Source organism: Salvelinus fontinalis, chromosome 31 (assembly GCF_029448725.1).
Source record: "Salvelinus fontinalis isolate EN_2023a chromosome 31, ASM2944872v1, whole genome shotgun sequence".
NCBI lineage: Eukaryota > Metazoa > Chordata > Actinopteri > Salmoniformes > Salmonidae > Salvelinus > Salvelinus fontinalis.
Genome location: NC_074695.1, coordinates 38,156,204 through 38,183,523, shown reverse-complemented (window position 1 = coordinate 38,183,523; position 27,320 = coordinate 38,156,204). Strand labels below are relative to the sequence as shown.

At 40.8% G+C, this 27,320-nt stretch overlaps 1 protein-coding gene across 4 annotated transcripts in view; it reads right to left on the bottom strand.

The window, feature by feature from the left end:
* Window positions 1-25,209, bottom strand: part of LOC129830189 (tyrosine-protein phosphatase non-receptor type 11-like) — a 60,464-nt gene extending 35,255 nt beyond the window's left edge. For 3 of the 4 annotated variants that reach the window (XM_055892539.1, XM_055892540.1, XM_055892542.1), the window contains exon 1: window positions 25,055-25,209. In XM_055892539.1, coding sequence (XP_055748514.1) covers window positions 25,055-25,068 — 14 coding nt within the window. In that variant the 5' untranslated portion in view covers window positions 25,069-25,209. Of the gene's footprint in view, window positions 1-11,810; window positions 11,903-25,054 lie in introns of those variants that run through there. The other variant, XM_055892541.1, reaches the window with a different exon arrangement.
* Window positions 25,210-27,320: the final 2,111 nt, after the last annotated feature.

The window sequence follows — 27,320 nt, the reverse complement described above, 5'->3', positions numbered from 1 at the left end:
TGCCTTTGGTCCCAGAACCAATGGGAAACCCACAACTTCCATAGAACCAAATGTGCTAGCTGGGTCCGTTTGGTGACAGTAGTTAGATACACATAAAAAGTGAGATATAAACTTTTGGAAAGCAGAACACCAATATTTACAGAACTTAATATAACTGGCAAATGTTTACTTCCTGTGTTATATAACCAAGTAGAGAGTAAAAGATAACATTTACTCCATCCAGCATACATTTTGATAAACCCTATCGTCCACTATCATCCATTACAAATGTGGATGTTACATTGTCCACCAACCTAAAATAATATAGAGAAATACACACTAGCGTAATTGATAAGTCCGGCTCTGCTCTGTGCCCTTCTATCACTATCTCCCCCTACATATATCCCTACTGTTCTGTCATAAAAATATAAAAAAATCAATACTAAAAAGGGGATTGTGACTCCTCTTCATGGCAAAAGATCTATAGATGTCTGAGAAATACAAGTTGTGTGGTTATGCAAAGAAATGCAACATGGAATAATGCTTTTTCCTCTTCATGAAGTGTGTTTTTCATAATTGTTAGTATGCTAAAGTAGTAAAGCAGGAAGCGTGTCAGTGAGTCAGTTGTTTGGAGTTGCGTCTCATGGTGCAGTTCGTTCAACGGGTTCAAACCTCTAACTCAGGGGTCTCCAACCTTTTCTAGCATGAGAGCTAGTGTCATGTGTTTGTTCGCACCCGGACGCATTTGCTGATAGCCCATCTGGAACCGCACGACTATATGTGATGAAGTGAAAATCTTAAGCACGCACCCGATCCTAACCCATAAATGTTGAAAATGCACTCTACAGTCAGAGATATTGGAATTCATTTTTTGACAGGCCTTTTTAGATGTTAGCGTGTTTCTGCTTATCATTTCCAGCCATTTGGCAGTGGTGTAAAGTACTTAAGTAAAATTACTCTAAAGTAGTACTTAAGTTGTTTTTTGGGGTATCTGTACTTTACTATTTATATTTTTGTCAATTTTTACTTCACTACATTCCTGTAGAAAATAATGTACTTTTTACTCCATACATTTTCCCTGACACCCAAAAGTACTTGTTACATTTTGAATACTTAGCAGGACAGGAAAAACAAGCACTTATCAAGAGAACATCTCTGGTCATGTCTACTGTCTCTGATCTGGCGAGCTCACTAAACACACATGCTTCGTTTGTAAATTATGTCTGCGTGTTGGAGAGTGCCCCTGGCTATCCGTACATTTAAATAACAAGAGACTGGTTTGCTTAATATAAGGAATATGAAATTATTTATACTTTTACTTTTGATATTTAAGTATATTTTAGCATTTACATTTACTTTTGATACTTAAGTATATTTAAAACCAAATACTTGTAGACTTTTTCTCAAGTAGTATTTTACTGGGTGACTTTCACTTTTTTGAGTAATTTTCTATTAAGGTATCTTGACTTTATGACAACTGGGTACTTTTTCCACCACTGCAATTTGGTAGGCTATTTGTTAGTCAACTTGACTATCATTAGATACATACAGTATATAGATACGTCACTACTTGTTGCCCTAGAAGACTAAATCAACCCTTGCTCACAAGAATAATGTCGTGCAGCAACGATGTTTATGAACCGAGGAGAAAATGCTATAAAGATTTTCCGTGAAACATTTCCAAATGGCATCAGTTAGACCGGTTTGAAGGAAATGAAAAGCTGTTTCAATGACCCAACATGTTTTTGTGAAGATTTCAGTTTGGCTTGGATGCATATTTTATGTGGTTGAAATACTATCATCTTTTATGACAGCACCTTTCCAGACAGTCCCTAAACGCACATTCATTCTCTTATGATGCTGAAAGAAATAAAACATATTTCTCCTCTCTCGTTCGAGTCAAAATTGACATTTGGTGTATAATTTTACTGCAAGAAATACTTAATTCTGCAGGAGTTAATATTATATTAGACTATGTGAGATGTTATAGACCTACGGTCAATTGGTGACAGATTTTCCTGCAAATATTCAAAAATCTGCATAAAAACAATGTGCATTTTCCCACCAGTGATGTTTCCATCAAATTGACTTGTTGCAGAAAAGACTGTGTGTGATGACATAGTGCACATAAAAATACCTTTTGCAGTTAAATTCTTATGTACCGTGGCATTTTCAACCCTACTGATGGTTTTCTCACAAAAAATGTTGTGTTATATAGCGAGCGTGCCCACTGTGCACTGTTGGCTAGAGCACACTAATGTACAAAAGAATGAGATTATTTTTATTTGTCAAACGGCAGCCAACAATCGATCATCATGTCACCAGAATAAGACCCTCAATATTTGTTGGAAAGGAGCATCAACCTCATCACCTTACACTTTTCCCACCCTGTGAAGTTCATCATTTATTTCATCTGTTGCCTTATAAACTGCATGCTTTCACTGGCGAGTCTTAGTGGGAGGACCACACATGTCATCGCGTGACTAAGTTACCTTCAATATGATGGTTATTATTTGAATATTTACACATAATTATTGCATAATTCATTTTAAAAGACAAAAACAACCCACCTAGAAGTCCCCATCGTGTAACTGTCTAATTTGTATAGAACCTCACAAACATAACAATAACACTGCCATCATCCTCTTTCACCACATCTTTCCCAAACATTAGACTACTGTTCTGTTCCTCCCTTCTATATATTTTCAACTCTCCATTTTGCAGCTTTTCTCTTCTTGAATTAATCTCCATTGTTAATTTTGCCTCAGTGGATCAACGTTAACCTTTTCTGCCCAAGTTTCCAAAAGCATTTGGCAATTGATGTGTATTGGTGCGCTACAGTTAGCCCTAACGTTTAGGCTTAGGCTACGCACTAACGGCAGATTAACATCATGAAAAAATCATATTTTTCAACCTGACCGCCACCCACCCGCCCTTCATCTACACAATATTTCTTGACCCTAAACCCGCCCCGCGGATATAACCGTGCGGACTGCGGGTTATGAGTCAACTCGCACATCACTAATGAGAGCTACTTTTATTTATGAAACATGTCACGAGCAACTCATTCATTTCTTCCTAGCTTTCAAATAAGCACTTGTATTTTCCCGAATGTAGCTTTCTGTTATTTTCCCTTTTTAAGAAAAAAATCTTTTTTATTTTTACAAATTACAATTATTAGTAGAGAAACAATGACAATTGATGTTCTAAGTCCATGTCAATGCTTAAATCACTTTAGAAGACCATTCTTGAGGGTAAAACATTTGAGTGTAATACCCCTTTAATTGAGAATTTTAGGAGCAAAGAACGTGCTGGTCTAGCAATGTTTTTGCTCCTCCAAATGTCATGACAGAGTTTACAAAACAAAAGCCCACCCAGTTGATACTGTAGAAAGAATCCTGATATACACTGAGAGTACAAAACATTAAGAACACCTTTTCCCTCAGAACAGCCTCAATTCGTTGGGGCAAGGACTCTATAAGTTGTCGAAAGCGTTCCACAGGGATGCTGACCCATGTTGACTCCAATGCTTCACAGTTGTGTCAAGTTTTGACAAACCGGTGCGCCTGGCACCTACTACCATACCCCGTTCAAAGGCACTTAATATTTTGTCTTGCCCATTCACCCTCTGAATGGCACACGTACACAATCCATGTTGCAATTGTCCCAAGGCTTAAAAATCTTTATTTAACCTGTCTTCTCCCCTTCATCTACACTGATTGAAGTGGATTTAACAAGTGACATCAATAAGGGATCATAGCTTTCACCTGGATTCACCTGGTCAGTCTACGTCATGGAAAGAAGAGATGTTCTTGATGTTTTGTACACTCAGTGTAATTCTGCCAGGTATACCTACTTTGCAGTTAACATTTAATCGTGAAGGTTTTGGGGAAAGTCTTTGTCTACTCAGAAGACAGTTATCGCTAACTGGCTACACGAAGTGAACGATAAAGAGAGGCGCACACCACACAGACATACAGAGACAATATTCCTAGAAATGAATTGGCACATATTGTGTTACGTTTGGCTTTTAAAGACAATTGTGTCTAACCAGGGGTGGGACAATGTCAATGTGGATTTAATTATATAGTATCTGGGAGCTTGCGGTGTCTGATACTTGTGAGATTTGTTTATGACAGATTGTGGTGGAGCGTGTGAAAAATACATGCACTTTCTGAATTATTTGGCAAGCTACTCATACAGTAGGTGGGCTGAGAGCTACTGGTAGCTCACAATCAAACTGTTGGAGACCCCTGCTATCACTATTGTGAGGCTAATCTATTACTTATTAGCGTCGCAAGGCCCCTTTCCACAAGTGGTTGCTACGGCCAATGAATTCACTATTGTGGCTTTTCAAGCCTTGTGAAAGTGCAGAACTGTGAACCCATTTGCATTAAGCACAATGAATAAGGCCTACATGACATTAAAACGACAGCTAACGTTGATTGAGCCCATTGCAATGATGTTGTGAATGGAAAAGAGAGCTCATGGTCCATTTTGTAGATGCACAAGCGCGGGTTGAGAATTTCCACAAAACATTGTGTTGAATATGGTTAGATACGCTCTTAGATGAATATAGTGCAATGTTCTGGTATCAGACTTAAAGGTGCAATCTGTAGCTTCTTCGTCTGCTGTGGCCACGACACCCATTGTTGATGCTTAAACAAACTCATACACTCAAAAAAATATTTGTTCAATTTAATCCAATCAGTGCACAGAATCCTCACAAAGGCCCTCGTCCTTAGTCCTGCCAGGTCAATAAATGACAGGAAACAAACTAAGATGAGCTGTCAAAACAACAATAGCCTATAAATATTAAGAACACACCTACTGGTGTTGTGACACTGTCAATAGTCTGTTACGCCTTAAAACAGCAAAAGCCAAACCTCAAGACCTAGTTCACTGCTTTACCAATACCACCCTTTCCTACAACTGCACATCTCGATCAGTTGCTTCAGAATCCAAACCATTTAGCGAGCAACAGCACAATATCTGGTTCTCCACACTTTCCTTAAAGTATGCATTTGAACATTCCCCGTCATGGATTTACAAGCATTGTATAGGTACGTAATAAGTTTTGGGTGGGGGTAGATTCCAAACATTGTTAAATCGATGACTGTGAGTGTGCAAGTGCACACTTTAGGAGAAGTGTGAAGAATCAGGTCATAGCTACAGTGAATGTAGTGGTGGTGTAAATACAGCAATACTGTTTACAATGTGTTAAGAAAAACACAGCAGGGGACTTTTGAAGATGACTTAATACAAAATATCAGCGATAAGAGGGGGATTTTGGTAAATGCTAGTGATTCAACACGAGTGGGAAAAGAATAGATTTTGACACTAACATTTAGAGAAACAGTGAGTCACATAGCACATTCATTTCCACAGCAAAATATTGCTTTCCTTCCCCCACGCTTCCCAAAGAAGTATGGACAGTGATACATGCAGCGAGCGCAACAACAAGAGATCATTTTATTAAACTCCACATACAATCTTCACCAGATCACATTTCTATGCCCTGGCACAGTAGTGAGTATTTGGGTATTTTCATGTTAATATTTAGGACAAAAAAAACATGACCAGTGGCAGAAAAAAGAACAATGATTTTTTTCTCTTAAGGGACTGTATTCATAAGATAAGGACATCAACAGACATGTTAACACTAGATCTACTTACAAGCCTTGTGAGACTTTCGTACAGCCTTCAAGTAGCCGTGAAACACACATCCTTTCATATTTCTGTTTGATGGCAAAACTATGGATCCAATTTAACCGGACTCGTGGGGAGCTTGAGCTCAACCGCTGGGCAAACATCTAAATCGATAAAGTCCCTACAACGTCAAACGAGTAAACCCAGTCCTTGGAACGGCGGATCGTTGTCCTGTGTCTTCGCTCCGAACCTCCGGTGGAATTACACTCAGATCAGGATGAATCACGCTTTATTGACAGCTTGTCATTCACAAAGCAGACCCACATGCGAGAAAAAGAGAGAGACAGAGGGAGAAACAGAGAGAGAGAGAGAGAGAGAGAGAGATGTCAACAGTAGACAGTAGTGGAGCTGAGGGAAGAGGGAACAGACGGGGCCAAAGCCACAGGAAGCTGCAGACATCTGGGGACTGACACTGGCCCAGATTGCACCTGACCCCCTCATCCACCCAGGCACCATGCTTTTCTCATTCCAAGCCCAGGAGATTACTGAGGAACTTTTCAAACAGCAGCAGCAAATCATGACCGATTACCACTGGCATTCACCAAGGGATTAGACACAAATACATGGCAGGGGGGGAATGAACAAGGCTCTCTCTGATATCATCAAATGCCCATGCTGTGGCATTAACAATGGACTGGGATATATAGCAATGAAGGGATCATTTGCCAAAGTAGATTTTTTTTGCGTGCGGAGACTCAGAAACACACCTGATGTACTGTAGAATAGGGATCACTATGATCCACCTGGTTCAAAAACAGGCCGTCAGTGGGAGATAAGAGGAATTACAAGTGCATGACTGTTATTAGTACAATACATTGTATTGCTGTAGTAGCGAGATGACAGCAATGTGGTGTTTTTTTCTTTTTTTGTATTCAATCTTTTTCTGTGAGTTGTTGAGCACGTTTGACATTTCTAACAGTCCACTTTTTCTCTGTTTGAAATTTCAGCAGCACCATGCTCTGTCTACCAAGCTATAATAACTATAAATCCCATTCTCAGAGCCAAAATCAATGTTTCTGTCAAGGTTGGAGGCACACCAAACACTTTCCATCCTGTGCATTACCACAGGCCTCAATGTTCCATGACTGCCATGACCTCAAGACAAACCAAACCAAATAGCAGGGTCATATTTACCAGGCACCAAAATGGAAGAAAACACACTGAAACAGGGAAGGACTACATGGATTTGTCGAATAAGATACACTTGTTTTTGTTTTCCTTTGTTAAAATGTTTTGTTACAGTGTGCACAAATGAATACGACCCAATATGTGTGAAAACATAACATAAAAAGGCGTTACAGTTCCTTGTTTTAATCATAGCGGGCAAGTATCAAGCTCATCTCTACTAAGCAGTATAGCCTTATGTGCCAGTCTTCAAGATTATCCTACGATACAATGCGAGTATGGCGTCAGGCTTTGCAAAACCTAACTATGCACTCTACAGAGAATACCATACGGCAGAGGTTGGACATAGCTACATAAAACTGTTATGTCTTCTATAATACTCCACTTTGTATGACAGTACCTTTAACATTCAACAAATCAGTTTTATACTATTCTACAGAAGGCTATGTGGCTTAGCTGTGCAGAAGAGGGAACTATTGTTCAATACAGGGGGAGGAAGAGGAAAATAAAAATGAAATGTAAATACTGTAGCGCACATTTGTATGTCTATTAGATTTAAATCTAGACGAGGTAAATCTAAATAAACAACAAGCTCCACATCCTCCTGATCACCCTGCTGCCCACCCGTTGTTACTTGCACTATGAGTATGTGCAACATTCTATGTACAGTACCAGTCAAAAGTTTGAACACACCTACTCATTCATGGGTTTTTCTTCATTTTCACTATTTTCTACATTGTAGAATAATAGTGAAGACCTCAAAACGACGAAATAACACATATGGAATCATGTAGTCACCAAAAAAAGTGTTAAACAAAACCAATTTTATATTTGCGATTTTTTTTAAGTAGACACCCTTTGCCTTGAAGACAGCATTGCACACTCTTGGCAAAACATTGAAAAAGTTATCCTTTTAAGATAAAACTAAATTATTCATATGTTCACCAAATAATGGATTAAAACACACGGTTTTACAATGAAGGTCTACAGTAGCCTCAACAGCACTCTGTAGGGTAGCACCATGGTGTAGCCGGAGGACAGCAAGCTCCTGTCCTCTTCTGGGTACATTGACTTCAATACAAAACCTAGGAGGCTCATAGTTCTCACCCCCTTCCATAGACTTAGACAGTAATTTATGACAACATCCGGAGGACATCCTCCAATCTATCAAAGCTCTTGAAGCATGAACTGATATGTTGTCTACTCAATCAAAGGATCAGATAATTAATCTAGTACTGAAAGCATAAGCTGCAGCTAGGTAGCACTGCAGTGCATAACATGTGGCGAGTAGTTGACTCAAAGAGAGGGAAAGACAATAGTTGAATAGTTTTGAACAAATTAATTTCTTCCAAAATGAAGGAGATGCAAGCGAAAGACAAAGACAGAGGTTTCATTATTTCTTTTTCACTTTCACTTACTTAGCTAGCAAATGGAGCTAGCTACTTTAGCCTACTCAAACGCCCTGCTCAAACAGAGGGATACTATGTGAGCTAGCTGGCTTTGACTATCCAACACAACACTGGAACTCTTCAAAGTCAAGGTAAGCTTTTGGTTTTACAAATGTATTGCCACCGGGTGCACACCGGTGTAACTGCTAAACTGCTTACTGACGGTACACTGTAACATTACTGCATGATTGTAGCAAGTTTACTAATGCGTTAGTTCTATTAGCTATGCTGATTATGACGTTACTTTAGCTAATATTGTGACAACAATGTAGGCCGTGTGTAGCGGTTATAATATGGTTTGGCTTGGAAAGTTTTTTGTTTTTTTTGCCTGGTCACATACAGCTGATGTGTTGTGCATTGAAGTCCACAAGCGAAGGGAAAAGGCGAGAGGAGGAGAGTGCATACATTTTATTTATTTAACTAGGCAAGTCAGTTAAGAACAAATTCTTATTTACAATGACGGCCTACCAAAAGGCAAAAGGCCTCCTGCGGGGATGGGGCCTGAGATTAAAAATAAGAAAATAAAAATAAATATAGGACAAAAACACACATCACGAAAAGAGAGACAACACAACACTACATAAAAGAGAGACCTAAGACAACAACATAGTAAGGCAGCAACATGACAACACAGCATGGTAGCAACACAACATGACAACAATATGGTAGTAACAACATGGTAGCAGCACAAAACATGAAACAAACACTATTGGGCACAGATAACAGCACAAAGGGCAAGAAGGTAGAGACAACAATACATCACGCAAAGCAGCCACAACTGTCAGTAAGAGTGTGCATGATTGAGTCTTTGAATGATGAGAGTTTGAGTGTTTGTTGCAGCTCGTTCCAGTCGTTAGCTGCAGCGAACTGAAAAGACGAGCGACCCAGGGATGTGTGTGCTTTCTGGACCTTTAACAGAATGTGACTGGCAGAATGGGTGTTGTATGTGGAGGATGAGGGCTGCAGTAGATATCTCAGATAGGGAGGAGTGAGGCCTAAAAGGGTTATATAAATAAGTTGATGCGAGAAGGAATGCAATGTGGCTGCTGTGAAAGTGAACTGTGTTTACTCGTGATCAGGGGTGTATTCATTCAGCCGATTCCGTTGAAAAACACTTCTTAAACGGAAGCAAACGGAACGGGGATAAACATACCTGAATTTGTCCAATGGAAACTCTCGTTTGCAACTGTTGGCCTAATGATTTCACCCTAGATCTGCTAGATGCATGCAAGAGTGTGCAAGGCCGTCACCTCAAATTTCTCTCTCGACCTGTGTGCACCTACGTTGTAAACTTTCATTCATAGGCTGGGTTGTAGCAACCTCACGATGGGTATAGGGAAAATGTGAGAATCATGTAGTAGCCTAAACCTATCAATGTTACATTGAACTGCGTGAATGGAATATGAATGACAGTCACCCAATATGCTGTAATAGAAATAAGGCCATGCTCATGAATAAATGTGTCATCCCTCATCTTAAAACGGCACGACCACCACTGGGACATACAGTATATGGTATTCTGGGGTGCTGCCATCTTGAATACACCCGTAGAGTAGAGTAGACCACTTGGGTTGTATGGTGTTGACTGGGGTCCAGACTAGACTTCATTCTGTTATTAATCTGACATTTTTTACTGGGTCATGAGGAAAAAATGTCTACCAATCAGAAAAAAATGCCATGTGTTACTATAGTAATCCCAGACAAGCAGCTTTCTAAGTCAGCCCAGCATTGCTGTCACTCATTTCAACTGATGAAACAATGGCAGCCCACTCAGACCATGTAGTCTCTGAACCCGTTCAAGCAGAAAAGATACACACTTGTTGACCCTGCGAAAATCACCATTGCTCTGTAATAACAACTAACAACCAACATTGCAACATTACTGGTATCTTTTCTGCACAATTTATACAACAGTTTTTTGGAGTGAATCACATTTTTTGTATTTTTTTGTATTTTATTAGGATCCCCCATTAGCTGTTGCAAAAGCAGCAGCTACTCTTCCTGGGGTCCACACAAAACATGAAACATGACATAATACAGAACATTAATAGACAAGAACAGCTGAAGTACAGAACTACATAAAAAAATGTTTTAAAGACACACGTAGCCTACATATAAATACATACACACAAACTATCTAGGTCAAATAGGGGAGAGGCATTGTGCCGTGAAGTGTTGCTGTTTTTTTTTTAAACCAGGTTTGTTTATTTGAGCAATTTGAGATGGAACGGAATTCCATGCAAAAATAGCTCTATATAATACTGTAAGCTTTCTTGAATTTGTTCTGGATTTGGAGACTGTGAAAAGACCCCTGGTGGCATGTCAGGTGGGATAAGTGTGTGTGTCAGAGTTGTTTGTAAGTTGACTATGCAAACAATTTGGGATTTTCAACACATTAATGATTCTTATAAAAAGAAGTGATGCAGTCTGTCTCTCCTCAACTCTGAGCCAAGAGAGACTGCCATGAATAGTATTTATATCAGCCCTCTGATTACAATGAAGAGCAAGACGTGCCGCTCTGTTCTGGGCCAGCTGCAGCTTAACTAGGTCTTTCCTTGCAGCACTGGACCACACGACTGGACAATAATCAAGATTAGACAAAACTAGAGCCTACAGAACATGCTTTTTGGAGTGTGCTGTCAAAAAAGCCGAGCATCTCTTTATTACAGACAGACCTCTCCCCATATTTACAACCATTGAATCTATATGTTTTGACCATGACAGTTTGCAATCTAAGGTAACGTCAAGTAATTTAGTCTCCTCAACTAGTTCAACAGCCACACCATTAATTTCCCTAGAACATAGGGAATGATTTGTACCAAATACAATGCTTTTAGTTTTAGAGTTATTCAGGACCAGTTTATCACTGGCCACCCATTCCAAAACACATGCAACAATGTTCAGAGAGCTTTATTTTGTTTGTTTTGATATTGAAACAAATGCCCGACAAAGTGGCCGACGCTTTGTGTCCATTGCAGGTCAACGGGCAAGAGAGAGCGGTCAGTATCCTTTTCTGTTTTGGGCTTTAGTCCATCTAGTCTGCAACCCCCACCCCAATGCACTTAAACACACACGCACACATACACTCGCCTGCCTGCTAATGAGGATCAGGCAGGAGGTCACCCCTTGTTTGACCCCTGACCCCTCAATAGAACAAAGAGCACTTCTCACCAATTACTGCACTAATCCTCCCCTCTCTCTCTCTCTCTCTCTCTCTCCCTGGCCTGACCTACTCTGAGAGGGACCACACTGCCCAGGTCTATCCCCAAACACTTAACAGTTAGCAGGCTCACTTCCCTCAGAAAGCTCTAACACGGACCACACGTCCACAAATAAGCACACCCACTCAGTCCACTCCAACCAGACCCTCCAAAATGCACACAAGGTTATGGACTGTCAACCATTGAAGCATGAGACCAACTTGAGCAAGTGCGTTGCACTAGCAACATAACAGCAGCAATCTACTGGTAAGACCCAATGCATGTGGTTGGGGAAAAAAAGAGGCTGTTAATGAATGTCAGGAAGTGAATGAGAGTTTTCTCCCCCTACCTAACCATTCTGGTCGGAGCTTGTCAGAGCCCCCCGGTTCAGTTGCCTCAGATCTTAGTAATCCAGCCCGGCACGGTTACACAAGGAGGGGAAGGGAGGGAGGAACGAGGGGGGAGGGCAGGGACTTGTAGGAGTGCTGCCTCTGCGGGTTGAAGCAAGAGAGGCGGGGGCGTTTAATCTGGGATTTGGATGAGTGCAAAGGGCCCTGATAGGACCATCTGAGCGGCTATCAGGCCGTCCCTCTGGGGACCTACATGACACGGCACCTTCTCCACTCCAACTGAAGACCTCGACTCCTAATTCAGCCTTCCTTCCTTGTGGTTGCCAGTTCCCAAAGCAAGGCATATTGAAAGGTCTCGTCTACATGCGCAGTAGAACATTACTGACCTCCTTGCCTAGTAAGGATGTATAACATAGAAAACTATGTAAAGTCTCTATGCTCTCTACTGGTATATTGGAGTCTATGTTGCTGTTATGTGGGAGATAATGGTGGACATACAGTACTGGTGGATACAGTAGTACTGGTGGATACAGTAGCTGGCCTACATGAGTTAGTTAGGGCATTTCCAAATGATGCTGATGCCTGATGAAATGCTTAAATTACATTGCAACACAATATGAAATGCATTTTCACCACAAATTAAACATTCAGGAAAAAATGGAACAGTGAAACAAATGGAGAATATCTTGAAATGATCTAGAAATGTATCAAATCGGATAGAAGATGAAAGCACTAAAATTAGTCATGCCAGTGATTGCATTCTTTTGAGAATGGCAAGATACAGTGCTTTCGGAAAGTATTCAGACCCCTTGACTTTTTCCACATTTTGTTAGGTTTACAGCCTTATTCTAAAAAAAAAATTTTTTATTTTTTAAATGTCCTCATAAATCTACACACAATACCCCATAATGTCAAAGCAAAAACAGGTTAAGAAATGTTGGCTAATTTATAAACATGTTCAGTATTCAGACCCTTTACTCAGTACTAGGGATTACAGTCTCGAGTCTTCTTGGGTATGGCGCTACAAGCTTGGCACACCTGTATTTGGGGAGTTTATCTCATTCTTCTCTGCAGATCCTCTCGAGCTCTGTCAGGTTGGATGCGGAGCGTTGCTGCACAGCTGTTTTCAGGTCTCTTCAGAGATATTCGATCGGCTTCAAGTCCGGGCTCTGGCTGGGCTACCCAAGGACATTGAGACTTGTCCCAAAGCCACTCCTGTGTTGTCTTGGCTGTGTGCTTAGGGTCGTTGTCCTGTTGGAAGGTGAACCTTTGCCCCATTCTAAAGGTCCTGAGCACCCTGGAGTAGGTTTTCATCAAGGACCTCTCTGTACTATGTTCAGTTCATCTTTGCCTCAATCCTGACTAGTCTCCCAGTCCCTGCCGCTGAAAAACATCCCCAAGGCATGATGCTGCCACCACCATGCTTTACGGTATGGATGGTGCCAGGTTTCCTCCAGACGTGACATAGGCATTCAGCCTAAGGAGTTCAATCTTGGTTTCATCAGACCAGAGAATCTTGTTTCTCATGGTCTGGGAGTCTTTAGGTGCCTTCTGGCAAACTCCAAGCAGGCTGTCATGTGCCTTTTACTGAGGAGTGGCTTCCTTCTGGCCACTCTACCACAAGGGCCTGATTGGCGGAGTGCTGCAGAGATGGTTGTCCTTCTGGAAGGTTCTCCCATCTCCACAGAGGAACTCCAGAGCTCTGTCAGAGTGACCATCGGTTCTTGGTCACCTCCCTGACGAAGGCCCTCTCCCTATTGCTCAATTTGGCCCGGGCGGCCAGCTCTAGGAAGAGTCTTGGTGGTTCCAAACTTCTTCCATTTAAGAATGATGGAGGCCACTGTGTTCTTGGGGACCTTCAATGCTACAGAAATGTGTTGGTACCCTTCCCCAGATCTGTGCCTCGACACAATCCTGTCTCGGAGCTCTACGGACAATTCCTTCGACCTCATGGCTTGGTTTTTCTCTGACATGCACTGTCAACTGTGGGATCTTATATAGACAGGTGTGTGCCTTTCCAAATCATGTCCAATCAATTGGATTTACCACAGGTGGACTCCAATCATGTTATAGAAAAGTCTCAAGGAGGATCAACGGAAACAGGATGCACCTGAGCTCAATTTCGAGTCTCATAGCAAAGGGCCTGAATACTTATGTAAATAAGGTATTTCTGTTTTTTATTTTAATACATTTGCAAAAATTCTAAAAACCTGCTTTTGCTATGTCATTATGGGGCATTGTGCGTAGACTGCTGATTATAATTTTTTTAATCCATTTTAGGTTAAGGCTGTAACGTAACAAAATGTGGGAAAAGTCTAGGGGTCTGAATACTTTCCGAAGTCACTGTATATGAATACTTCCACTTGAGAGGAATAATCACTATGGAGAATTACTACTGCATGACATAGTGGATGAATAGAGATAGACATGACGCTGACAAGGCCAAGGACAAAACCAAACATTTTACATTTGAGCAGCATTCAATGCTCAGCCATGCCATCTACTTCAACCAATAAATAAAGAATATACATTATAATTATAGGTCACACTGAAGTCAAGAAACCAGTAGACTTTCCCCAGAAAGCTCACATCACTAGCAGCCTGTGCCCAGACATGACACCTTGAGGCCAGGCCAGTTTATTAAGAGTTTCCCATTTTAAACCCCGTGCTTAAGCTTGATCCAGTCCCAGGGGTCCTATTCAGTCTGCCATGAAGACGCTAATGGTTAACAAGTTCACCCTCAAGAGCCTGCAGGCTCCTCTATTGCCTTTCATTGGCATTGGTGCATAAAGAGACATTATAAGCATTGTTCTACGAAATTATAAAGGCTAATACATGTTTATAACAAGTTATAAAGCATTATACCTGAATGTTTTAGCTAAAATGTTACAATGGTATTCATACAATAAACCAATGTGATGTGGTATGAGTGGACAGCCCTTCGGAGTACCTTTTCGCTGAAAACCAGAATGGGATTTTTTTGTCAAACTATGATTTGGTTGGTTGTTGTGTAAGTCTGGGGCAAATGTGTTTGTCCTTTCACTTTTTCTGTATGCAGAGTTGAATGATTAACTGGTAGTATCCATGCTTGCCCCATCTCTCACTGAGAAATCGCTTTCGGGAAATAGATCAAATTGTACAGATGTGCGCCACCAAAGTGGAAAATCTTGTTTCTCGTTCTGTTTACCCATTTAGACAACTTGACTTACTGTACTATAAATTACACAAGTTAAAAATACAATTAGAAATATAAAAAGACATGAAGTATGCCCTTTCTGTGGTGTCCTCATGCTACAAGTATCATAGTTATCTCCACAGAACATGACTGCAGGAGTGACTCAGGGCTTTCCAAGAATAGGTTTTCCTTGACAACTACCAGGCGCTTCACTGCCTTGTATTATGCATTGAGCACTGGGAGGGAGAGAGAAAGAGAGCGAGAGAGAGAAAGAGAAAGAGAGAGAAAGAGAAAGAGAGAGAGAGAGGAGAGAGAAATACAACTGTCATTGAGAGACTTGCATAAAATACGACATACAGAGCGAGAGAGCATGAGGTAGAGCGAGAGAGAAGGGTAGAAGAAGGGAAAGAGAGGACGGGAGAGCAACACAGTCAGAGCCATGGCTCAGCGGGCAAACATAGCACAGAGCAGAGCGCTAGCATGCTCAGACAGACAGGGAAAACAGAGGCCCCACGTGCATCCAGCACGCCAGGCTCTCTATCCTCTTACATAATGTCTCAAGTTCAATACAGCCGTGGCTATTTAAAGTCCTGGCTAGGCCTGGTGACAAAAAGGTGATATACTTAGTGCCCCGAATGCTGCATGAAAGCCCCGTTAGGGCTATATCGGTCACAGACAAGCCCTGGGGTGTGGATTTTGGTCATGCTGCTGGTATTTTTAGAACAGCTGATGATCTTGGGGTATTTACAGTACATGCAGTGCAAACCCACCCTCAGCGGATAGATGCCTCACATCACTATGTAGACAGCTAGCGTCTAGAAGCTAGCAGTTAACGTAGCGCTTTCATGTTGCGCATGATAGCCATATAAGTATTTGAGGGATATTATGGACTAACCCCCATCTGTTTTCAGGGGATGGCTAATTAATCTGCCTGATTGCGTGCACTGATATTGAAAATCAGGGGAAAAGAGGGCTTTTACACTAAATTAAAGGACAATCTATTTAACTTGCATGAGCAAGCTAGCACAGGCTATGCACACAGTTTTAAGAGAGCGCAAATCATGCTACTCTGGTGACATGGAGTTACAGGTTCAACTATGGCCAGACAAGGAGTGTAGCATTGGTGTTTTAATATAACCTGACCGTTATACATTGTCTGAGAGTGTACATTGTCACGGCCCATGCCTTGATAACCAGCATTGCACATTTCTTGAAGCAAACAGGTTGATCAGTCATAATTTAGAAGAAAGCAGATATGAAAAACTGACAGTTAAAAATAACCATAGAACGCCTAGACTGCTCCTTCTTAAAAATGCAACTTTAGCCCCTGGTTGTTAAAATGTATGTTATTGTAGTTCCAATTGGAGCAATATTATGAAGTTAGAAATGTACACATTTAAAGGGATAGTTTTTCATATTTCAAACTTTGTTTCGGGCAGTTGTGAGCTGCCCCTTTAAATGGTATTAGGTAGTCATTAGCCAGTAACAGTGACTTCCTTTTTTCTCTGACCTAAACCTGTTGCCTTTTTTTACCACACCCACTCATCTAGAAAGTCTAAAACTGCATAGAAAAACTGCATTGATTTTGAATCATACAGCTACAAATAACAGAAGAAACACATTTACAACCAAACCAACCAACGAAATGACAAACTGGCACATACATTTGAGAGTGCTGTGTTCATGCATCAAACAGGTGCTGGAAATGATATCAAAATGTGATAACCTAAATCAAACACAGCAGGAGGGAAGATTAAAGGATTTGATTGCATTGGTAATTATAGCAGCTCTTATCGTGAATTCCTGGCGACAAGAGAAAGGGCTTCACAGAGTGTCGGAAACATGAGTACTGCTAGTGCTAACGAGAACGTCAATTTGGTGCAAAAGAAGGGCGCATATTCGGCGGTATGGCAGTATTTCGGCTACAGGCAAACTGATGTCAACCAAATGCAAGTGTTATGCAAAAAGTGCCTCAGGGTTGTGGCAACAACAAGAGGCAACCTGACACATATATTGAACCACTGGAAGAAGAACCAGCCCTTACTTTATGACAATTGCATGGTGAAAAAAGACACCCTCAGCCATAGCCAGCCACCTGCGTTAAACAGACATTGATTGCCAATGTGTTTTCAAGTGTAACACTTTACGAAAAAACATTGAAATCCCAGAGGCTATCACCGATCTATCACATAGTGTCAATAAGAATCATGTCCTTGGCTGTCAGCAAAGATGGCTTCAAGAAGATCACAAACAAGCTGGACAGGAGATTAAAGATTCCATCTCACACATACAGTGCTTTCAGAAAGTATTTGCACCCCTTGACTTTACAGTATTTTTTAAAACTGCACTGTCGGTTAGGAGCTCGTAAGTAAGCATTTCACTGTAAGGTCTACACCTGTTGTATTCGGCGCATCTAACTAATAAAACTTGATTTGATTTGATTCTTGACACAAACTGGTGCGCCTGGCACCTACTACCATACCCTGTCTTGCCCATTCACACTCTGAATGGCGCACACACAAAATCCATGTCTCAATTGTCTCAAGGCTTAAAAATCCTTCTTTAACCTGTCTCCCCCCTTCATCTACACTGATTGAAGAGGATTTAACAGGTGACATCAATAAGGGATCATAGCTTTCAACTGGATTCACCTGGACAGTCTATTCAGTGTTTCCCAAACTCGGTCCTGGGGACCCCGATGGGTGCACGTTTAGTTTTTTGGCCTAGCACTACACAGCTGTGGGTCTCCAGGACCGAGTTTGGGAAACACTGCTATGTCATGGAAAGAGCATTCAACCTCCTGAGTCAAAGTTAGAAGCACATTTGGCAGCGATTACAGCTTTAAGTCTTTCTGGGTAAGTCTCTAAGAGCTTTGCACCTGTATTGTACAATATTTGCACATTATTCTTTAAATTCTTCAAGCTCTGTCAAGTTGGTTATAGATCATTGCTATGCAGCCATTTTCAAATCTTACCATTGATTTTCGAGCCGATTTAAGTCAAACCTGTAACTCGGCCACTCAGGAACATACAATGTCGTCTTGGTAAGCAACTCCAGTGTATATTTGGCCTTGAGATTTAGGTTATTGTCCTGCTGAAAGGATTTGTGAATTTGTCTCCCAGTATCTGTTGGAAAGCAGACTGAACCAGGTTTTCCGCTAGGATTTTACCTGTGCTTAGCTCTATTCTGTTTCCTTTTATCCCCAAAACTCCATAGTCCTTGCCGATGACAAGCATACACGATGCTTAAAAATATGAAGAGTGGTACTCAGTGATGTGTTGTGTTGGATTTGACCAAAACATAACGCTTTGTATTCAGGACATAAAGTTAATTTCTTTGCCATATTTTTTGCAGTTTTACTGCAGGGTGCATGTTTTGGAATATTTATATTCTGTACAGGCTTCCTTCTTTCACTCCGTCAATTAGGTTAGTATTGTGGAGTAACTACAATGTTGTTGATCCATCCTCAGTTTTCTCCTATCACAGCCATTAAACTATGTAACTGTTTTAAAGTCACCATTGGCCTCATGTTGAAATCCCTGAGCGGTTTCCTTCCTCTCCGGCAACTGAGTTAGGAAGGACGCCTGTATCTTTGTTGTGACTCGGTGTAACATCCAAAGTGTAATTAATAACTTCACCATGCTCAAATGGATATTCAATGTCTGATTTTTTTAACCCATCTACCAGTAAGTGCCCTTCTTTGCGAGGCATTGGAAAACCTCCCTGGTCTTTGAGGTTAACTCTGTGTTTGAAATTCACTGCTCAACTGAGGGGCTTACAGATCATTTTATTTGTGGGTTACAAAATCATGTTAAACACTATTATTGCACACAGAGTGAGTCCATGCAATGTATTATGTGACTTGTTAAGCACATTTCTACTCCTGAACTTATTTAGGCTTGCCATAACAAAGGAGTTGAATACTTATTGACATTTCAGCTTTTCATTTTTTATTAATTAGTAAAAAAACAAACACAAAAAACATAAAGCATAATTCCACTTTGACATTGAGTATTGTGTGTAGGTCAGTGACACAGAACCTCAATTTTAATCAATCTAAAATTCAGGCTGTAACACAACAAAATGTGGAAAAAGTCCAGCGGTGAGAATACTTTCTGAAGACATTTCTCCCAGAATGTCATCCCAACACTGTATAACTAAATTAAGCGAGAAGTTGAAACTCACACGTTGATTATTACCTTTGGTCTAGTAGAACAACCAAGGCCTACATTAGTTTGAAAGTACACTTTATGGATGAGAAGTTTCAACTGAATTGTTGGTGCTTGCAAACCCCATAGTCTACTTCACTGGAGATCACATGAGAGAAAACAACAGTCTGGGGTTGAGAGACGCTTTAGCAGCCTGGGGCCTGAATGCGGAGCAGCAAGTGTGAATAACGATAACGCCACAAATGTGGACCAGACTCCAATGTTTTGGACACAGGCTGCACCTTTGCAATTGGTAGGCTACGTATTACATGTTAAGGCACTTTGACTTACATTTTTATTATAAGAATTCCATCTGCAGCCTATGGTGCCGGACTAAATAATTAACTTAATTAATTACTAACATTAATAACCTAAGTGCTGCTCTTATAGCACACGATATTTTGATGATCGAGTTAAAAATGTATGTTTGTTTCGTTAATATGCAGGTGTAATAATCCTATCTATTAGCATATGTTGTTTCAATTGGTTTTGTATTCAGTTAGCACAGTATCTATTCATTCATATGATCTCATTTTAGCAGCGACGTTATCTAACCTGTCACTTGTCTGATGGAATTACCAGGTTTTCCCCAAGTGCTTGAAAATCTCAATTCATAATCGCAATTGCAATATCTGGCCATATTATTCGCAATTAGATATTTTGTCCAAATCGTGCAGCCATACGATCTCGATTAAGAAAGCAAAACCAAGCTCTTTTTAAGCTCCATCTCTGACTCTGCTGGTGATCCTTAAAAAACAGTAAACGCACCGAAGCGTACAAACTCCTCTTCTACCCTGGCTAAGAAAGTTCTGACTGACTCTGGCATAATAACTGAGAAGAATAAACGCATCACTTATGCCAATCTGCATTTTATCTCGGCAGGCTTTTTATTTGAGAAAAAAATGTGGTTTAATTGACCCTGGTCAGTCAAACGGCTGCTCTTCCCTCTGCCAGCCTCTAGCTGACTCGACGGTTATCCCGTCACCTTCTAGTGAATCTTTGTTTTTATTTCAACAATTTACTTCCTGTGATGTGCTAGATGCCTTCCTTGAAAGTGGAATTGACAGCTTTTTAACTACTTTGCAGATATGAAACAGCCAATCGTAATATCAGTGAAAAAAAATCTAATTCCCAGTTAATGCTTCAAAACCAACTTTATAGGTTTTAAAAATAGGTTCTATTTGACTCAAAGTTCCATGACGTACAGTAAGGCACTGTTGGTATAATAGATGGATGCAGTTCAATGCATGATTCATATAATTCCCCAATACAGTTCTTGGTAGTTAAAACAGTATTGCTATCAGGTTGTAAATCACAGCTGGCCTGGTACATTGTTTGCTGCCTCCACCCATTCAGGATATACTGTTTGAGTTTCAATCATATTGAACAAAAAAAAAAACGGACAATTTTAACTAAGGCTGGAAATGTCAATACAATCAACTATTAGTACATGTACATCTGTGTGTACTGACATGTATGTATAACTGATAGATGCACATGTAACGGATGTGAAATGGCTAGCTAGTTAGCGGTGGTACGCGCTAATACCCTTTCAATCGGTGACGTCACTTGCTCTGAGACCTTGAAGTAGTGGTTCCCCTTGCTCTGCAAGGGCCGTGGCTTTTGTGGAGCGATGGGTAACGATGCTTCGTGGGTGACAGTTGTTGATGTGTGCAGAAGGTCCCTGGTTCGCGCCTGGTTCGGGGCGAGGGGACGGATTAAAGTTATACTGTTACACACACACGCTACATGTTAATGTTTTTAAATGTATGTAAATGGTAAAATCATTTGTCTGTAATTAATTTATCGTTATATGTCAGACCCCAGTAATACTAGCTGTCGCCACTGGCATCAGCTAATGGGGATCCCAATAAACCAAATCAAAAGCCAGTCATAACGTGGCTAATAGGCTAGCACACATATCAAACACAAGGCCCGCGGGCTTAATAGGACACACAAGCAAGTATAAATGAGTCAATAGTTGAGTCATCTACTTTCTGAAATTACAGCCTGATGCGCTCGTATCGGTGAATTCAACTTCAATTGCGCTGCTTTCGTGTCTCCCGTTTACAGCACGCAGCAGAGGGAAAGTGTATACACATGCCACAGTTCCAAGCTAGACTACTAAAATGTTGCAGTCTGGCTTCAGTTTTTAAAGATTGACAATGAAAAACCAAAAACTAAAACTGCAATAAAACACCATCCAATTCAGAAAGCTGATTGAGCACCTCATTACTGAAGAATGTGTTTGTTTTTCTTTCCGCTTGCATTTTGTATTTATACTGTGTGCAAAACGTTATGAATACCTGCTCATATACTGACCAGGTGAATACAGGTGAACGCTATGATCCCTTATTGATGTCACCTGTTAAATCCACTTCAATCAGTGTAGATGAAGGGGAGGAGACAGGTTAAAGAAGGATTGTTAAGCCTTGAGACAATTAAGACAAGGACTTTGCATGTGTGCCATTCAGAAGGTGAATGGGCAAGACAAAATACTTAAGTGCATTTGAACAGGATATGGTAGGTACCAGGCACTGCAACGCTGCTGGGTTTTTCACGCCCAACAGTTTCCTGTGTGTATCAAGAATGGTCCACCACCCAAAGGACATCCAGCCAACTTGACACAACTGTGGGAAGCACTGGAGTCAACATGGGCCAGCATCCCTGTGGAACACTTTTGACGCCTTTATAGAGTCCATGCCCCGACGGATTGAGGCTGTTTAGGGCAAAAGCGGGTGCAACGTAATATTAGGAAGGTGTTCCTAATGTTCTGTACACTGTTTTTTCTGTACATGGTATATTTTCATATGTGTATTTTCTATAGATCAGGGCTCATCTGTAAAAAAGAGACATTGGTTTCAGTATGACTCCCTGATAAAACAAAGATAAAATAAAATATACAGCACCAGTTTCAGAACGTTTGGGATGTGCTTTACTGAAAATCATACCGTTCATTGAACTCTAAGTCACTAATGGTTATGAACTACTTTGCATTTCATAACCAAAGGTAATAGAGGAGGAACACGATAACTATTGGTTGATCTGAAGTGAAAACTGAGACTCAAAAGTTTTGACTGCTAAATGGTAAGTTCGGTCTTTCCAAGATGGCACCCAGGCTATTGTTCAGATGAATGTGTCAGAAACTGTTATCCTGTGGCTCACAGGAGCAGGAAGTACTGAGCCGCACACTAAACAGAACTGATGACAAAGGATGGAAAAACACCCACTAACCAACTACGTTATCACAATACCAGCATTATGATTTCCAGAAATATAATGGAAAGGAAAACGAAACATGAAGCAGACTTCATTTCTTGAGAAAAACTGTCCTAATGTTACTCAGTCCCATTGCTTATTTTCCAAGCTATAAAGGACTATAAAGGTTTGTCTGCCTAATGTTTTCCTTTTTTTTGACATGGGAAATACCAGTATCAAAATAATATGATAGTGTATCGTGACAACCTATAACCAACTAACTCCAATTCAATACTACTAGTGTTTCCCCTACCATTACTTAGATGAGGAAGCCCCTCTGCCTATATCAACTGCCAGAATAAATGCACAGAAGCTAACGCCACATCCATGCAGTATTAATGATGCAAAGCTGTTATTTTTGCCTAACTGTGCCATAAATTGCACCACTTTGTTCTCAAAGGACAGAAACATAAGTCTTTGTATGTTCTCACACGGACTGCATTGCTAAATGACATTGTTGTTATCTATCATCCATTCATTTGTTTGCACAGCTTTACTTCTACCATACCGTGGCAGTCCCGCTTTCGGAAACTTTGCTGTGATGCATCTCTCTCACTCAGAGCGTACTCTTATAGGGGTGTCTATGTACACTGTCAACCCTTGGGATTGCTGACATGGTGCATTTTGAGTCCATACTCTTCATAATAAACATCTCTTCGTCCACAGACTCTGCAGAACATTGGAAAATACTTCCCAAGACAACATTTGTGGGCAAATCTCAAACCAACTTCCGGACACCTTCATCTGTATCAATCCAAAATAGCCCTATACCTCTACTTTTTTACAGTTATTATATTACGGTACAACTGGTTACAAACACAAACCTCATGGTTTGTTTCGTATTTTGTCAAATATTTGATGTTTATGAATGTTATTTTGTGTACTGTGGGAAAATTTGGCTTGCAGGTATATGCAACTGCCCACCTTTAGACTAGATGTCAACAAAGGCATTACCTGAGATACGCATATAATGTCTCCGCCCTAACAATGGGATTCGCTGTCCACAGAGCAGAACGGTGGGCTTTCAAGCTCCTGCCTATTCCTCTCTTTGGATTGGTGCATACACCCCGTTAATTGAATCATTTTGGGAATATTTGATGAGGGGTGTTGACGTCAATCGCATGTATTCAATGCAGAGTGAGATGATATGCCAGCCTCATGAATATGCATATACAGTCTCGAATTTCACTTCTATTCGAATAAGCCTCAAATATCAAAATAGCAAGTCATGTTTATCTTGACTAAATTTGACACTCTCATTGCTTCACATACAACAAATCCTCACCTGCTTAATAATTAAGGATCTGCTTAGGGTGGACAGATGTTGGGTAGAGATAGGGCTCTCGGTTCGGCATAACCACACAGAAGTAGATATATGAGTAAAGTTACACACTTCCCTCAAAAAGCATAATATACATATGGTATGATGGTTTGACCTTGTACAGAAAATGTAACAACAATGTCTTGATTGATATTGCAGCGAACAGCCTTTGCTAAACTCAAATACATCCTGCAGTTGTGGCACTTAAGTGGTTGTGCTACAGTTAAAGGCCCAGTAGGCAGCTTTTTGGGACGACCCCTGAGAGGAAGAGAAGAGTTTTCACTCTTGCCAGAATCTGTCCAAAAATGTTTCCCAATGCGTTTCTATGAGTTTATTTTGGACCTAAGCTTGTCGCCTGCCTTCCTGCCTTTGGGATAACGACTCCCATTATTAAGGCATGAGACATGAGCATCTCATCATTATACAGATCTCTGGCAACCTGACCAAATTCACATAGAAATGTGAGTTATAGATCTGTCATTCTCATTGAAAGCAAGTCTGAGAATCAGATCTGTGGTGGCTACATTCAGATTATTTTTTGCATTTTCTTATGAGGCGACTGACACTACCCACTGGACACAGAAATCAACTCAACATCTATTCCAACGTTGATCAACCAGTGCGTGCCCACTGGGTCCATTTAAAAATGTCTTATTTACTGACATTAATAAGATATGAGGGGACACATTTCAGTTAATAATTGAAGAACTTTGTTGCATTCCAACTACAAATACAGAGCACTCTGCAAAAGCCAAACCATGCACCTTGATATCAAAGGCCAACTTCTACTCATTTCCTACACAGCAGAGAGAGAGAGAGAGAGAGAAGAGAGAGAGCGAGCACTGGGGATATAGCAAATAAGACCCTCGTTTAAAGAAGACCCATCCACCCAATGAATAGTCGCTTTTATATCAATCTATTATTCAACGGCACATTAGTTTTGCGAAGTCCCATAGCTTACAAGCGTAAAATGATCAGACGAAAGTAATAGCGTATTCCACCTAATTGCCAATGACAGTTTTATTGCAACTCTGAACTCACATTAAATAACTTTTGTCACACAAACAGGCTACAAGATGCCGACAAAGCGAAAAATATCCCTAATTGAAGCAACCATTGTGGGCTTTGAGCGTTTTAAAGGGTCGGAGAAAATGCATAGTACTTTTGCTCGTAAGCGGAAGGTCCCACACATGTCCTGTAATAAGTCATGAAACGCTGTTTTTAATGGGTGAAAGGACTATTCCCGGTTCGTTACATGGTTTTCGATAAAGCCCGTCTTACCTGCGAGACGTCATAGCAGTCTTAGAAAGCTGTCTTCGAATGAGAAGGGAAAGTCGAATAAAGTGAGCGTTCCCTTTACGTCTTCGCCGTGTCGCTGTTGGACAGCGTGCACTCAGGAGGGCGTTTATTGAACAATGTTCAACTCCAAAGACAAATTATCGCAGCACACCCCGCCTCCAAAGCCCACAGTCATATTCATTGTACCACGCGGTCCCTGCAGCTAAAACATAGACGGAAAGTGTGTAGCTTATTCCAGGGGCGCAACTTTAGTTTTAGAAGTGGGGGGGCATAACTTGATGGGGGGTCTGGGGTTCCTCCCATTTTGGGGGGCATCCATGGCCCTTCTAGCCTTCTCTATTTAGAGCAACATAAAGTCAGCAAAAATGCCCAGTCATCAAGCTAGGTAAGAGATCATTATTAAATATGTTTAAGTGATTGATAGGACTGAACTAGATCATTGATAATTCAATAATCAATATTATATTGTGTTGCACCTTTAATCAATAGCGTAACAAATGAACAACTCTTACAAATAAAGTACAAATACTTTTCATTGTCTTTATTAAGACATCCTCTATATCATATTTCAGCCAGACTGCCTAGCCAGCCTGTGTTACCTGCACGCCCAACCCCCACCAGTCTAGTCAATAACTCAACTCCATCTTTTTATATGTCAAGGAAAGGTTTGGAAAACAAAAGTTTTATAAAAACACACATACACCGACAAATTAACACACAGAAACAGTACACCCTCCATATAATTCATATCATAGGCCTAATACTACTGTAGAGCTCTTTTTACTTGCACACAATCTAGCTGGGTCACCGCGTCCTGCCCCTAGGGGTCCACGGCCCCGCAGCGCCCCAACCCAACACACCCCACTCAGCTTTAGGATCTTAGTGAAACATACATTATTGGTTTTGGGTGTGTTAGGCCAAGCCCAGAGTGTCAACCAACAGTACGACAGAGCCCCAGGACCAGGACTGAGCAGCCCAGCAGCTAGGGACTACCTAAATATGTATCTCCTCTGACGTGGGCATGTTTTCAATACAGACTCTGTTTGTCGTACTGTATTCCATATAAGGCAGACAGACCTTATGAAAGTTGCACACTATACCCTTAATCTATTGATATATAATTTGACATTTCTTCCATCCATTGTGGGAGGATAGCCAACCTTCCAATGTATGGCAATGCATTTCTTCGAGGGTATAAATGATAGGTTACACAGTTTCTTCTGATAACAGTCTCCAGTATCAACATTTTCAAGAAAACAAAAACAGGGAGAGGAGATAATCTGTAGACATGCTGAGATAGAAGAACATACTCTTGACAGAATTTAGCCAGCCTTCACAAGAACATAACACATGCAAATATGTCCCCTTTTGTGTTTTACACCTCCAGCAGGGGAATTACATTTCTGAGTGCATGTAATTCAGTTTCACTGGCATATAGTACAGTACATTCTATGGAATTAAACTGCAGTAATTTATATCTGTATCCATTCACCATCATCAATAGCGTTTCCTAGGTCTACCTCACATTTTTGTTTTACATGGTGTGTGACATCGGGAAAAGTCTCTGTCAATCCTTGATACAGTTTAGAAATCAACTTTAGAGGTTTGTCAGACTGCTTTAAAATAGTTTGAATCTTTGAAGCTTGTTGCTTGTTGCTTGTCCAGTGTTTGCAGCACAGAGAAAATATAGTGCTGTGTCTGCAAAAATTCACCTCAGCTCCATCACAGACTGGTCTTCCCTGGCTGCCTGACCCTGATGAGACCCCTGTCACCATCTGATCCTGCTCAGATGAGGCATGACAAAGAAATACCTTGGTCTACATTTATACATTATATTATCCAAGAATACAATCAATGGATCAATAATTGAAATGACCATTATTCCCAGATCCCAGACTGTTGTAGGTTGCAGAGAGAGAGAGAGGGAGAGTGTAGCCTTGAAAAACGTATTGTAAAAACCTGGAAATCAAGCAATCCGCCATCATTAACACAATGTGAAAATCTAATGATTTATTATTGAAATGTTGAAATAGCATGGGCGACCGAGAAAAACTAATTGGTAGGCTACAAGAAGGCCATGTGTCAAACAATAATGCAGCCACTAGGGGTGTGTTTGAGCATGTGGGTCTGGGCAGATTAAATGTAGTCGTTTGTGTGCGTATGTACAGTGCCTTCGGAAAGTATTCAGACCCCTTGACTTATGAATCAAATGACCATGATTCCCAGATCCCAGACTGTAGCCTACCCA